This window comes from Canis lupus, chromosome 9 (genome assembly GCF_011100685.1).
Source record: "Canis lupus familiaris isolate Mischka breed German Shepherd chromosome 9, alternate assembly UU_Cfam_GSD_1.0, whole genome shotgun sequence".
NCBI lineage: Eukaryota > Metazoa > Chordata > Mammalia > Carnivora > Canidae > Canis > Canis lupus.
Window position 1 is genome coordinate 35,782,290 of NC_049230.1, and position 16,590 is coordinate 35,798,879.

Below are 16,590 nucleotides of genomic sequence, written 5' to 3' on the forward strand. Positions count from 1 at the left end.
TCGAGAATTTTGTACCACATGAATGATTCAAATCACTGATTTTTTTTTTTAAATGACTGCTAATCTTAAAAAAAGAAAAGAAAAAACCTTCTGTGACCTTGTTTACTCTTCTGGAAAATGGAAGGATAATAATAATATCTACTCAAGAGAGTTATTACGATGAAAGAATGACATCTGGCACATAAAGTGATTCCCACAATTCCCAGCCCGATGTCACAAATCATCTTCAGGCCCTCTGCCCCTCACTTGCCCCTTATTCTTTGTGCCTTGTTTGGTGTTACACAGAAACCTCTTAGCAACTGCTTGTGAAATAAATGGATGAGACCTTACAGAAAGTATGACCAGGTTTCGTATCAGCTAGCAAGCTGGCAAGTATTCTATCCTAGGGATTCAACCTTCTCCAGACTTACCGGAATGCTCCAGACCTGCATTCCGTCACTGTAGCCGATCATAATCAGCAGAGGCGGCTCATTCCCAGTGCTGTGTATTTCATGAAATTCCAGATTTCTTGATGTATCTGTGTTACAATTAAGACACAAAGAAGCAAATTGAAAACAACTACACTTCTTTAATGTTCTTAGTGTAACAATTGTTATAAGTTGTTTTTCAGTAAAAAGTATTTAGAAGACATCATCTATAAGAAAGTGAACAGGAAGCTGAAACTATAAAACTAGTAGTATTTTTTTTTTAACAATACCTATAATGATCTGCACAAGTAAGACTTTTTTTAAAAAACTCTCACTAGAGAACTTGGGAATATTAATACCAGGAACAAACCATCTGTAAATGACACATAAAGAAATATTTTACAAAGATTAATTAAATATAAAAATAAAATATAATCTAGAATTCTAATATGTATAAATTCTATTTTTATAAATAGATATATTCTATCTATAAATTTATAAATTATTTAAAAAGTTATGTTCCTTCACATTTAGGAATTGAATTCTGATAACCTGTGAACAGCAGGCATATGGTTCACTACAAGAGAATTATATGTACTTGTCTAAGCAACTTCCAATTCACATCAGTGAATAATAAGCATCTGTTATATAATCAGCATTATGAAAGATATCTTTCCTGAACAAAACTATTGCATCTCACAAAATACTAATTCAAGCATTCTATTCTCAAATCATGATCTTATCCTCAATCAAGTCTGCTCAATCACTTCCATTATGAACCATTATCTGACTTCATTAGGCCCTCTGGTCCAATGATCCCCTGCCTTCTCCCTATAAGATGATATACTGACACTCCTTCCATCTTATGGTCTTTGATCAATCATCTCAGTAACTTCTGCCAGAAATCTACAGTCTCTGATCTTCTTTGGGATCTCTGCATGGCACCCATCTCACAAAATCTCAATCCTAGATGAAATCAACTACTCACTATCTTGGTATATTCTATGGCAATCAAGTACTGTTATAGGAATATCACACAATTATACAGACTTGGTACCTCTACAAATTATCTCTAAAAACCTCAACTGGACACTCAAAACTACACAGCAAATTCACTCTATTTTCTGGAACTTCATCCATAATTTCTTCAATGACTTTCTTTAGCTTTCTCCAAGCCTTGGCTCCATCCAATCTCTCCTTACTCAGCAGATAATCTGTCTCAGACTGCATAGGGAAACTAGGAATTTCCTGTTGCCAAAGACCTGCATGCATCTGTCCCACACTGTTCTCCTTCCATCCTATTACAAACATTTTTCTTTCCTTCTGTCCAGAGTAAGTTTCTCCATCTGTGCTCTGGGATCCCATTCTCCTCCACCAACTCAGAAGCCTTTTTCTAATCATTTATTTCCTGTATCTTCAATACCTTCCATGCTACTGGATATTTTCAATGAGCATTTAAACATGCTGAAGAGTCTCCTACTTTTAAAATTTTTCAAATAAATCAGTGCCAGGGAATTTTAGATGTAAATGACAAAGGTAAAATTAGGAAAACACAAGTGGATACTGTAGAAGCACACTTTCATCATCATGGTCCAGGGAAAGACTTAATAGAACACCAAAACTCTCTACATAAAAGGCTGACAAATCCTAGTATATTATCTATTATATTAAAATGAAGAACTGCTAAGCATGAGCTACCCTTGCCAGAAAAGTCAAAAGGTAAGCCAAAGCAGGGGAAAAGAGACTTCTAATAATTATAATCCCACAAGGACTCATTTTATCCATGTAACAATTAAAAATCAATATGAAAAAGATAAGTCATTAGAAAAACAGGCTGGAGACATGAAAAACTCTTCAAAAAAAAGACATCCAAATAAATCTGTCATCAATAAATATGAAAAGTGGCTCGATCTCATTTGTAACTAAGGAAGAATTGATTAAAATTACAATGACAAAACCAAATATTGGCAGGATGTAAAGTATTACTTATTTATTGCTAGTGAATGTAAATCAGTACAACCACTTTGGAAAACAGTTTGACAATATATATCCAAACTGAAGATACAATGCCCTTTGACCAAGTAGCTCTACCCTAGGTATACACTCATTAAAATAAAGAGAATATATATGCCAAGAGACAAATACAAGAATATTCACAGCAGCACTGTGTTTTCTTTAAGTAATCTCTACACCCAACATGGAGCTCAAACTCACAACCCCAAGCTCAAGAATAGCATGCTTTTTCAACTGAGCCAGCCAGCCATCTTCATAGCAGCATTATTTGCAAAGATCCAAAAGCTGGAATCAATCTAAACGTCCATCAAAAGGAAAGTGGACAAGTGGTATACTGAAACGATGGAATACTATTCACCACAGAAAAATAACGAAACACTGCCATACATCATAAAATGGATGAACCTCACAGACATAAAGATCAAAAGAAGCCAGACACAAAAAAGACTATATAGCAAAAATTCTATTCATATGAAATTCAAAATCACTAAGCAATTAAGTAACAACATTCTATTTCTTACCCTGGATGATGGTTACACAGGTGCTTGATCTATAAAACTTCATTCTTTGATCCATATTTTGTATTATTTACCATGATATATTTGCACAACAAATAAAGTTTTAAAAAATAATAGGTTGAAACAATATCCCTCTCTATTTGACTTCATTATTCTCCTCTCCTTTTAGAAGCTAATAACTAAAAAAAAAAAAAGAAAAAAAAAAAAGAAGCTAATAACTTCATTAAGTTGTTTATAACTGCTATCTCTTCTTCATCTCTCATTTACCCCAAATCCATTTCAAAATGCTTTCTACCCCAACACTTCTCTCAAGTGACTTCTGTTGTGCTCACCAATAATCTCCAAGTTGTTTGTATGCAATGTATGTTTTTTAGAGTCCATCTTATTAGACAATTTAGCAGCAATAAACAACACTCACCATTTTCTCCTTAAAATATTTTCCTTTGGTTCTCCAGGTATAACCTCCTAGTTTTCTTTCTATCACTCTAATCATTCCATGACCATTTCCCCCACTGGCTCATTCTGTTCCACCCACTCTTTAAATACTGGAGTTGTTCAAAGCTAATTCCTAAACACTGTTCTCACAGTATACCTTTCCAAGTGGTCTCATTCCATCCACTACTTCTGTTAGTATATGCCAGTGACTTTCTCAACATAGGTTTTTGGATGTCTCAGTGGAAGACCAATTTTCACCTAAAGATCATGACTGCCTCCACAAACTTGATCTTCTGAACAGCATGATTATCTAGCCAGTTGGCAAAATCAGAAATCACCTCTTCCTTTCCTCTTACAACAAATCTATCAACCATCTATCACCTGTGTCTTCCTAAGCAGCTCTCTTCTTAAACCACCACTACCCTGTCCATTATAACATCAATTCCAAAAAGCATGAATTTTTTTTTTTAATTTTTATTTATTTATGATAGTCACACAGAGAGAGAGAGAGGCAGAGACATAGGCAGAGGGAGAAGCAGGCTCCATGCACCGGGAGCCTGACGTGGGATTCGATCCCGGGTCTCCAGGATCGTGCCCTGGGCCAAAGGCAGGCGCTAAACCGCTGCGCCACCCAGGGATCCCAAAAAAGCATGAATTTTTTAATGCTAATTTTCTTTTGGCAGGAATTCATTGGCATAAAGTTAACAGCACATGATTCTATATCCAGGAAAATTCAGAATTATAAACTTATTTTCCAAGGGCATAATTCTCTTTATACCTAATATTTACATGGTCTTTTACATTTTTCAATGAACTTTGATAAACAGATCAGTTTATCTAACATACAAAATCCAGTTTTATGTGCAGAGTAGGAGCCAATTTCATTTTACATTGACAAGAACAAATTAGGTATAATGTACTCAAAGCTGAAGAGAAATCTCAGGATTCTTGACACTCAATCCAGTCATCTTTCTACTACAACTACCATCTTAAGGTTGTTACTTTTAGAAGGGCTCAAATGCCACATATAAAATCCTAAGGTCATTATATGAACAAAATCTCCTTTCTCTTATTTTAGATTCTGCTTAGTCACTTATACTATTTTTCTTTCTCTGGATGGTGGCACAGCAGACCTCATCACTCTGGAATATACTCCTAATTTTGTAAAAATTATAGGCTATTCTTCAAAACTGTTATAGCTTTAAGTAATCTTTATTCTTTAAATTTTCTTTATATCCTCTATTATACCATCACTGTTTATTGTCCATAACCATTCTTTATCTTCTTTACTGGTTTTTTTCTTATTTCACCCCTAAATATGGATTTTACAGTCTATCCCATAGAGACATGCAGCATTCCTTTGTAGTTTTACTCAACTACAACATTCTCCTTTCATTCACCCATCCTCCAAAACCCTATCCACTCAGTGTACTCTCCCTCCTCAGAAAAATGTTTGCAATTGGAGAGTGGAGGCCCACTGGGTTTTCTGGTCACCTAAAAATCCAAGTTATATTGGGCAGCACAGGTGGCTCAGCAGTTTAGCGCCACCTTCAGCCCAGGGCGCAATCCTGGAGACCCAGGATCGAGTCCCATGTCGGGCTCCCCGCATGGAGCCTGCTTCTCCCTCTGCCTGTGTCTCTGCCCCTCTCTGGGAAATAAATGAATGAATGAATGAATGAATATCTTTTTTTAAAAATCCAGGTTATAAAGTGAAATTAGATCTTTCTCCCAAACCAGCTGCTTCTGTACTCCATGTGGGTATGATTAATAGCAGCAACGTACTGCCAATACTCAGTCTAAAAACTGAGTTATTTTCAGTAGATGCTAATAGGTGAATGAGGATTAAAGCAAAAAGAACATTTCAAGCAGAAGGACTCCTGTACAAAGATCTTGAGTTTGGAAAAGTTCTGTGTCATTAATGACCTGAAAGCCAAGCAGGAAAAGTTCTGTGTCATTAATGACCTGAAAGCCAAGCATAGCTTTTGAGGGGACATAGTTAGATGGGAAAAGGATTAAGAGTTTCAAGCACGGGCAGCCTGGGTGGCTCAATGGTTTAGCACTGCCTTCAGCCCAGGACGTGATCCTGGAGACCCGGGTTCGAGTCCCACGTCAGGCTCCCTGCATAGAGCCTGCTTCTCCCTCTGCCTGTGTCTCTGCCTCTCTCTCTGTATCTCTCATGAATAAATAAATAAAATCTTTAAAAAAAAAAAGAGTTTCAAGCACTTATGAGACATCTAAGTGAAATGTCTAGGAGTTAGCTGACATGTAGACCCAAGCACAGTAGAGCAACAGAGGCTTGCAGCAGCTATTATCTTTGGATGCCTCATATACTTCTTACTCTATGCCTCCTCTTTCCTGGTAACTGATCTTACTCCCCATCAAGCACAGGAACAGGCACATAACCAGCTGAGCCAATTCTAGCACTACATCCTTGGCCCCTGCAACCATTCCAGTAACTGGAAGATAATCTTTCTGGATCACCCAATGAATACTCTTTCCTCCTTGATCACAGATCATAATTATAAAGGTATGAACAGAAAGCTTTGAGCAATCACTGCTCCAACCTCATTAGAAAAGTCAAAGAAGGGATCCCTGGGTGACGCAGCGGTTTAGCGCCTGCCTTTGGCCCAGGGCGCGATCCTGGAGATCCGGGATCGAATCCCATGTCAGGCTCCCGGTGCATGGAGCCTGCTTCTCCCTCTGCCTGTGTCTCTGCCTCTCTCTCTCTCACTGTGTGCCTATCATAAATAAATAAAAAAAAAAAAAAAAAAGAAAAGTCAAAGAAGAGAAGCAAACATTCAGAAAGAAGTAGTGACACAAAGTGAATGACTAGAAGTTTCAAGCCAGGGCAGCCCCGGTGGCGCAGCAGTTTAGCGCCACCTGCAGCCTGGGGTGTGATCCTGGAGACCTGGGATCAAGTCCCACGTCGGGCTCCCTGCATGGAGCCTGCTTCTCTCTCTGCCTGTGTCTCTGCCTCTCTCTCTGTCTCTCATGAATAAATAAATAAAATCTTAAAAAAAAATAAAACAGAAATGAACATTTGATAAATATAGCTAGATTAAAAAAAAATGATTCTCTCTCCCTCTCCCCATCCCCTTCACACTCAATCGCTCTTTCTCTCTCTCTCATGAATGGAAGGAAGGAAGGAAGGAAGGAAGGAAGGAAGGAAGGAAGGAAGGAAAGAAAGAAAGAAAGAAAGAAAGAAAGAAAGAAAGAAAGAAAGAAAGAAAGAAAGAAAGAAAGAAAGAAAGAAAGAAAGAAAGAAAGAAAGAAAAAGACGAACACAAATAGACAAATTCAAGAAATGCTGTAAGAGACTGAGGAAGTAAGGGGAATCAAATATCTTGGTAATCTTTACTATTGCCTTAAACCTAACAAGTATACACACACACTCCTAGAGCCAGAGACAAAAAGTACATCCTTTAAAAACCTGGGCCAAAATTTCATATCAATATGAAATATCAATATGATACAGAAAGGAAAGATCAAAGGACATGTAAGTGTGCTAAAGTATTTAGAGGAAAATGTATACATTTAAAAGTTTAATAAATCAAAAAAAAAAAAAATAAAAAATAAATAAAAGTTTAATAAATCACCTGGGATATGGGATACTATGTTTAAAACGATCACTATAAGCTCAACAGCACATATACACTAAAATAATTTTCAAGCAGGATCCATCTACATTTCCAGATGCATTTTACTTCAATAAAATAAAGGTTTTATGAACTAGTCACCAGCAATTCTTACTTGCTATTAAACACACACACACACACACAGAAAACCATGCTAAGATTATTTTGATGAAAAATATTTTCTAAACATTTTTGGTTACTGACATGAACCTATGCCTTTAAAAATTATTTTTGGCACTTTGCATATGTTGTACAACAAGCTTTTGTTACTACCTGGAACTAATATTTCCAAGACCATGGCCACACTTACTTTTTTATTAAATCAAGGAAGTTCGCTAATGGGCACCTGGGGGGCTCAGTCAGTGGAACATACAACTCTTGATTTCAGGGTTGTGGGTTCAAGCCCCTCGTTGGGTATAGAGATTACTTAAAAATAAAATTTTAAAAAGAAAAAAATAAAGTTCTCTAATATCTTCTGACATGCAGAAAATATACTTCTAGAAGAGAAGGAAGAGTCTGAATTCAAGAGGAAAAGATGACAGAAAACAAAAGATGAATAGTTATCTAATTAATAAAGAGGGAAAGGAGAGTAGGAGGACCCTATGCTTGTTTTGTCTCTTGAACATAGCTAAACAAATATCAAGGGGCAGCCCTGGTGGCTCAGCGATTTAGTGCCACCTTCAGCCCAGGGCCTGATCCTGGAGACCTGGGATTGAGTCCTACGTCGGGCTCCCTGCATGGAGCCTGCTTCTCCCTCTGCCTGTGTCTCTGCCTCTCTCTCTCTCTCTCTCTGTGTGTGTGTGTGTCTCTCTCATGAATAAACAAATAAAATCTTTAAAAATATATATAGGGGGGGGATCCCTGGGTGGCGCAGCGGTTTGGCGTCTGCCTTTGGCCCAGGGCGCGATCCTGGAGACCCAGGATCGAATCCCACGTCGGGCTCCCGGTGCATGGAGCCTGCTTCTCCCTCTGCCTGTGTCTCTGCCTCTCTCTCTCTCTCTCTCTCTCTCTCTCTCTGTGACTATCATAAATAAATTTAAAAAAAAAAAAATATATATATATAGGGATCCCTGGGTGGCGCAGCGGTTTGGCGCCTGCCTTTGGCCCAGGGCGCGATCCTGGAGACCCGGGATCGAATCCCACATCAGGCTCCCGGTGCATGGAGCCTGCTTCTCCCTCTGCCTGTGTCTCTGCCTCTCTCTCTCTCTCTCTGTGACTATCATAAATAAATTTAAAAAAAATTAAAAAAATAAAAATTTAAAAATTAAAAAAAATATATATATTTATCAAATCATTTGAACACCCAGGAAATCAATCCGAGTACTGAGAGAACAAACTGCACAATTAGAGGCAAAAAAGAGGCCATATCATGGGAGGCAGGAGGTACAGAGACGTGATTTGGGGGAGCAAAGAATCACCAGTGCTGCAGAGAGGAGGGAGCCCTGATCAGGAAGAGAGGTGAAAGAGCGAGAGAGAAGGAGGGAGGGAGGGGAAGAGAAAGAGAGAAAGAGAACAGAGCTCAGGGCATTGCGCAAGAAAAACACTTTCCCAAAACCACTGACAGGGAAACAAGAGGGACTGATTATTTCGAGTTTTATAAGCAATGGAGTCCAAAATTAAGTTTTAGAAGTCTGCGCCACCAGCAGGTGGAGCCTGGAGGATACAATGGTGCTCTTGTGAAGGAAGGCAGAGGCCCAGAAGCAGACAGCATGATCTGAGGATTCCCTGGGTCACACTACAGAAACAGTACTTCTTTAGAGTGAATTTGGGAGAGGTGGCACTTTGGGGGGACAAAAGAGCCAGGGGGAAAAAAAAGAGCCAGGGGGCGCCACTGAGCTGCCCCATTCACTAATATTGGAAGAGTAGAGGGCAGCTAACCTGGACACCAGCTTTTGGTCATGTTTTACCATAAACTCCAAGCTTCTGCACATTCATGCAACTGCCCCTCTGGGACAAACCAACACTAGCCACAGCTCAGTGAGACCCTAATCCTCATGAGAGGATCGGCATGAGTCTGAGCCACACCAGGTCCCTAGAATTGAGTTTTGAAACCCAGTCAACAGGCCTGAGATAAAAAACAAGAGCACTGCACCACCAGGTGGGCAGATGGCTCAGACACAGACAGGATGAAGACAGGGATAAGACAGAGCTGGGGACACAAGAGGGGATATTGTTCAGACTTCTATGAGGGCTGCCTGAACAGCAGGAGGGGTAAATGCCTCTCTCCAAGGCCTGGAGAGTCAGTTGATGCCATTTTTACCCCCGTTCATCAGTAGAGATGGATTTCAGTGCCCACAGTGGAGGCCTGAGCCACTTACACTGAGCTCCAACCCCTGCGCTCTACAGGTGCTTCTTTACTAGGACAAGTGTACCTGAGAGTCAGAGCAACAGTAGGCGTGCCTCTCCCGGAAGACCAGCACAAATCCCCAAATGCACCAAGTCTATTGACCACAGATACTGCAAAGCTTCAGCTCTCCAGGAAACAGAATCTAGCCTCTTCTAACAAGCAAGCCAAAACATAGTTAAAACTCACCATACAATGGACAAGGTCCAAACACTCCCAACTGCAGGCAAGAAGAAACGCTACAGAGGACTGACCTGAGGGGAAAAGCAGCAAACACAACAGCAGAGTACACCAGAAACACTTCCTGAAGTACCAGGCCCTGGAGAGTACTGGATGTCTTAAGATAGCCATTACTCTCAGGAACCGGAAACATAAAATGCTTCCTAATACAAAGAAGAAACCTAAACAAAATGCCAAGATGTAAGAATTCATTCCAAAAGAAAGAACAAGAAGAGATCACAGCCAGAAATCTATTCAAAACAGATATAAGTCATATGCCTGAACCAGAATTTAAAACAACAGTCATGGGATCCCTGGGTGGCTCAGCGGTTTGGCGCCTGCCTTTGGCCCAGGGCGCGATCCTGGAGACCCGGGATCGAATCCCACATCAGGCTCCCGGTGCATAGAGCCTGCTTCTCCCTCTGCCTGTGTCTCTGCCTCTCTCTCTCTGTGTGACTATCATAAATAAATAAAAATTTAAAAAATAAAAAATAAAAAATAAAACAACAGTCATAAGGATTCTAGCTGGGCTTGAGAAAAGCACAGAAGACACCAGGGAGTTCCTTTTTCCAGAGATAAAAGACCTAAAAATTAGTGAGGCCAAAATAAAAAATGCAAACCAGGATGCAAAACCAACTGGATGTCATGACCACAAGGATAGAAGAAGCAAAGGAATGAATAAGAGACACAGATGATATACTCAAGAAAAACAATTAAGCTGAAAAGAAGAGGGAAAGAAAAATATTGGATTACAAATGCAGACTTAGGGAACTCAGCAACTCCCTAAAGCATAGTAGCATTCATATCAGAGGAGTCCCAGAAGAAGAAAAGAGGGAAAAGGGGGTAGAAGTTTTATTTGAGGGATCCCTGGGTGGCGCAGCGGTTTAGCGCCTGCCTTTGGCCCAGGGTGCGATCCTGGAGACCCGGGATCGAATCCCACATCGGGCTCCCGGTGCATGGAGCCTGCTTCTCCCTCTGCCTGTGTCTCTGCCTCTCTCTCTCTCTCTCTCTCTCTCTGTGACTATCATAAATAAATAAAAATTAAAAAAAAAAAAAAGAAGTTTTATTTGAGCAAAGTATAGCTGAAAACTTCCCTGATCTAGAGAAGGAAACAGACATCCAAACCCAGGAGGCACAGAGAACTCCCATCAAAATCAACAAAAGCAGGCTAACACCAAGACATATCCTAGTAAAACTTGCAAAATACAGAGATAAGGAAAGAATCCTGAAAGCAGCAAGGGAAAAAAAAAATCCCTAACCTACAAGGGAAGTAAAGGTTAGCAGCAGATCTTTCCACAGAAACTTGGCAGGCCAGAAGAAAGTGGCATGATATATTCAATGCACTGAATGGGAAAAATATGCCGCCAAGAATACTTGATCCAGCAAGGCTGTCATTCACAATAGTTGCATACAGCATGCAACTCTTTTATTTTTTTTTAAATTTATTTATTTATGATAGTCACACAAGGAGAGAGAGAGAGAGAGGCAGAGACATAGGCAGAGGGAGTAGCAGGCTCCATGCACTGGGAGCCTGACGTGGGATTCGATCTTGGGTCTCCAGGATCGCGCCCTGGGCCAAAGGCAGGCGCCAAACCGCTGCGCCACCCAGGGATCCCTCAGCATGCAACTCTTGATCTGCGGGTCATGAGTTCAAGCCCCATGTTGAGTGAGGAGCCTACTTTTTTTATATATTTTTTTTATTTATTTATGAGAGACAGAGAGAGAGAGAGGCAGAGACATAGGCAAAGGGAGAAGTCGGCTCGTAGGAGCCCAATCTGGCACTCGACCCCAGACCCCGGGATCACACCCTGAGTCAAAGGCAGATGCTCAACTGCTGAGCCACCCAGGCATCCCGAGGAGCCTACTTTAAAAAAAAAAAAAAAAAAGAGAAGAGGGGATGGAGAACCATTCACCATGCTAACGGATGTCAAAAGAAAGCCAGATTAGCCATATTTATATCAAACTAGATTTTAAACCAAAGACTATACCAAGAAATGAAGAAGGGTACTATATCATAATAAAGGGGTCTACCCAACAAGAAGATCTAACAATTGTAAATATTTATGCCCCTCAACTTGGGAGCACCCAAATATATAAACAAATTAATAACAAACATGAAGAGGGGCACCTGGGTGGCTCAGTGGTCCTGAGATTGAGTCCTACATCAGGGTCCCCTCAGGGAGCCTGCTTCTCCCTCTGCCTATGTATTTGCCTTTGTGTCTCTCATGAATAAATAAAAGCTTCAAAAAAAAAAGAACAAACATGAAGAAACCCATTGATAATAATACAATAATAATAAAGGAATTTAACACTTATAGCAATAGACAGATCATTTACATAGAAAATCAGCAATCAATTTGAATGACACATTGGACCAGATGGACTTAACAATACATTCAGAACACTTCATCCTAAAACAACAGAATACACATTCTTATTGAATGCACGTGGCACATTCTCCAGAATAGAGTACATACTGGGTCACAAATCAGGTCTCAATAAGTACAAAAAGACTGAAATCATTCCATGCACATTTTCAGACCACATGCTATGAAACTTGAGGTCAACTATAAGTAAAAATGTGGAAAGACTGCAAATACATGGAGGTCATAGGACATCCTATTAAAGAATAAACAGGGCAGCCCTGGTGGCGCAGCGGTTTGGCGCCGCCTGCAGCCTGGGGCGTGATCCTGGAGACCCGGGATCGAGTCCCACATCAGGCTCCCTGCATGGAGCCTGCTTCTCCCTCTGCCTGTCTCTGCCTCTCTCTCTCTGTGTCTATGAGTAAATAAATAAAATCTTTAAAAAAAAAAAATAAATAAATAAAAAAAATAAAGAATAAACAGGGACGCTTGGGTGGCTCAGCAGTTGAGCACCTGCCTTCGGCTCAGGGCGTGATTCCGTGGTACTGGGATCGAGTCCCACATTGGGCTCCCTGCATGGAGCCTGCTTCTCCCTCTGTCTCTGCCTCTCTCTGTGTGTCTTTCATGAATAAATAAACAAAATATTTTTAAAAATAAAAAATAAAAAGAAATAAATAATGAACAGGTTAACCAGGAAATTAAAGAAGTAAAAAAAAAAATACATGGGAGCAAATGAAAATGAAAACACGACAGTCCAAAACCTTTAGGATGCAGCAAAAGCAGTCATAAGAGGGAAGTACATAGTAATACAGGCCTAACTCAAGAAAAGCAAAGTCTCCAAACACAACCTAATTTTACATCTCAAGGAGCTAGAAAAAGAACAGCCAATAAAAGCCTAAAGCCAGCAGAAGAGGGGAAATAATAAAGATTAGAGCAGAAATAAATGATAAGAAACAAACAAAAAAACTACAACAGATCAATGAAACTAGAAGCTGGTTCTCTGAAAGAATTAATAAAACTGAGAAACCCCTAGCCATACTTCTCAAAAAGAAAAGAGAGAGGGATGCCTGGGTGGTTCAGCAGTTGAGTGTCTGCCTTTGGCTCAGGGCATGATCCCAGGGTCTGGGGATTGAGCCCCACATCAGGCTCCCTACAAGGAGCCTGCTCGTCCCTCTGCCTATGTCTCTGCCTCTCATTCTCTCTCATGAATAAATAAATAAAATCTTTAAAAAAGAGAGAGAAAGGACCCATATAAATAAAATCATGAATGAAAGAGGAGATATCACAACCAACACACAAAAAAATACAATTATAAGAGAATATTATGAAAAGTTATATGCCAACAAATTGGCAATCGGAAAGAAATGGATAAATTCCTATAAACTACCAAAACTAAAAAGGAAGAAATAGAAAATTTGAATAGACCCATAACCAGCAAAGAAATTGAAACAATAATCAAAAACCTCCCAACAAACAAAAGTCCAGAGCCAGATGGCTTCCCAAGGAGTTCTACCAAACATTTAGAGAAGTGTTAATACATATTCTTTTCAAACTGTTTCAAAAAATAGAAATGGAAGGAAAACTTCCAAACTCCTTCTATGAAGCCAGGATTACCTTAATTCCTACTCTACTAAAAAGTAAAATTATAGGTCAGTATCTCTGATGAACATGCATGCAAAAATTCTCAACAAGTTACTATCTAATCAAATCTAAGATTACATTAAAAGAATTATTCACCACAATCAAGTAGAATTTATTCCTAGGCTGCAAGGCTGGTTCAATATTTGCAAATCAGTCAATGTGATACACCACATTAACAAACGGATAAGAACAGTATGATCCTCTCAATAGATGCAGAAAAAACATTTGATAAAATATAGCATCCATTCTTGATAAAAACCCTCAACAAAGTAGGGATAGACAGAACATATCTTAACATCATAAAGGCCATATGTGAAAGACTCAAGAGTTAATATCATCCTCAACAGGGAAAAATGGAGAGCTTTTCCTTCATGGTAAGGAACAAGACAGGGATACCAACCCTCACCACTGTTATTTAACATAATACTCAGCAATCAGACAACAAAAAGAAATAAAAGATATCCAAATCAGCAAAGAAGTAGTCAGACTTTCACGATTTACAGATGACATGATACTCTATGTAGAAAACCCAAAAGACTCCACCAAAAAAATTGCCAGAACTGATATACAAATTCAGCAAAGTTGCAGAATACAAAATCGACGTACAGAAATCAGTTGCATTCTACACATCAATAACATAGCAGCAGAAAAATTCAAAGAATCAGTCCTATTTATAATTGCAGCAAAAACCATAAGATACCTAGAAATAAACCTAACCAAAGAGGTAAAAGATCTGTACTCTGAAAACTATAAAACACTTATAAAAGAAAATGAAGATGAAACAAAGAAATGGAAAGACATTTCAAGCTTATGGATTGGAAAAACAAATATTGTTTAAAAAGTCTATACTACCCAAAGCAATCTACACATTTAGAGCAATCTCTAGGGATCCCTGGGTGGCGCAGCGGTTTGGCGCCTGCCTTTGGCCCAGGGCGCGATCCTGGAGACCCGGGATCGAATCCCACGTCGGGCTCCCGGTGCATGGAGCCTGCTTCTCCCTCTGCCTGTGTCTCTGCCTCTTTCTCTCTCTCTGTGTGTGACTATCATAAAAAAATAAAATAAAATAAAATATTTAAAATAAACAAATAAATAAAGCAATCTCTATCAAAATACCAACAGCATTTTTGACAGAGCTAGAACAAATAATTCTAAAATTTGTATGGAACCAGAAAAGACCACAAATAGCCAAAGCAATCTTGAAAAAGAAAAGCTGGAGGCATCACAACTCTGGACTTCAAGGTATATTACAAAGCTATAGTCATCAAGGCAACAACATGCTACTGGCACAAAAACAGACATATATAGATCAATGAAACAGAAAACCCAGAAATGGACCCATACTATATGGTTAACTAATCTTCAACAGAGTAAGAAAGACTATCCAATGGAAAAAAGAAAGTCTCTTCAACAAATGGTTTTAGGAAAATTGGACAGCAACATGCAGAAGAATGAAACTAGACCATTTTCTCACACCATAAACAAAAATAAACTCAAAATGGATGAAAGACCTAAATGTGAGACAGGAAACCATCAAAATCCTAGAGGAGAAACCAAGCAGCAATCTCTTCGACCTTGGCCATAGCAACTTCTTACTAGACATGTCTCCAGAGGCAAGGGAAATAAAAGCAAAAATGAACTGAACTACTGGGACTCCACAACAAAAAGCTCTGTACAGTGAAAGAAACAATCAACAAAACTAAAAGGCAACCTATGGAATGGGATTTGCAAATGACATACCTGATAATGGGTTAGTATCTAAAATCTATAAAGAACTTATCAAACTCCACACCCAAAAAACAAATAATCCAGTTAAGAAATGAGAAGAAGACATGAATGGACATCTTTCCAAAGACAACATACAGATGGCCAACAGACACATGAAAAGATGCTCAACATTACTTATCATCAGGGAAATAAAATCAAAACCACAGGGAGATACCACCTCACAGCAGTCAGAATGGCTAAAATTACCAACACAGGAAACAACAGATGTTGGTGAAGAGGTGGAGAAAGGGGAAACCCCCTTACACTGTTGATGGGAATGCAAACTGGTGTAGCCACTGCGGAAAACACTTTGAAGGTTCCTCAGAGTTAAAAACAGAACTACCCTACAACCTAGTAATTGCACTACTATTTACCCAAAAGATACAAAAATGCTGATTCGAAGGGACACATGCACCGCAATGTTTACAGTAGCATTATCAACAACAGCCAAATTATGGAAAGAGCCCAAATGTCCTTTGACTGATGAATGAATAAAGAAGATGTGGTGTGTGTGTACACACACACACACACACACACACACACAGAGGAATATTAGTCATCAAAAAAGAATGCAATCTTGCCACTTGCAACAATGTGAATGGAGCTAGAGTGTATTATACTAAGTGAAATAAGTCAGTCAAAGACAAATATCATGATTTTACTCATATGTGGAATCTAAGAAACAAATCAGATGAACAAAAGGGAAGGGAAAAAAGAGAGTTAGGCAAACATAAGACTCTTAACTACAGAGAACAAGCTGAGGGTTGATGGAGGGGAGGTGGGAAGGATGGGCTAAATGGGTGGTGGGTATTAAGGAAGGCTCTTGTGATGAGCACTGGGTGTTATAAGTAAACTAGAATTTAAACAAAAACTTTAATAAAAGAAGAAAAAGGAAAGAGGAGGGAAAATATGCCAGTAAACAAGACAATCTAACAGTCATAAGAAGAAAAGACTAGAAAAGAAAGTTAAAAATATAAGCTTTCAAAGAGAAACACAGTAGGAAAAGTTTATGTGTCATAAATAATCACCCAAACTAATGAATATTTTATTCCACAAAGAGAGTCCAACAAGTTGCCATTATTTGAATGAACCACTAATAAAGAATCCAAAATTCAAAAGAAACCAAACTGCAGAAGTGCAACTTAGCTTCTAAGGGTTATATATATATATATATAACCCCCACACCCCATTACCCCACACCCCTTATTGCCGCCAAAACCATGGGCTGGGGGCTGGGGCTGGATGGACAGA

General features: G+C 39.2%; 1 protein-coding gene across 11 annotated transcripts in view; it reads right to left on the minus strand.

Moving 5' to 3' along the window:
- The window catches only part of BCAS3 (BCAS3 microtubule associated cell migration factor), a 591,905-nt gene that overhangs the window by 562,990 nt on the left and 12,325 nt on the right, over positions 1–16,590 (minus strand). For all 11 annotated transcript variants that reach the window (XR_005364629.1, XM_038547981.1, XM_038547978.1 and 8 more), the window contains exon 5: positions 411–517. Coding sequence is in view for 10 of the 11 variants with exons in the window: in XM_038547981.1 (XP_038403909.1) it covers positions 411–517 (107 nt within the window). In the remaining variant the exon portion in view is untranslated. The remainder of the gene's footprint in view (positions 1–410; positions 518–16,590) is intronic.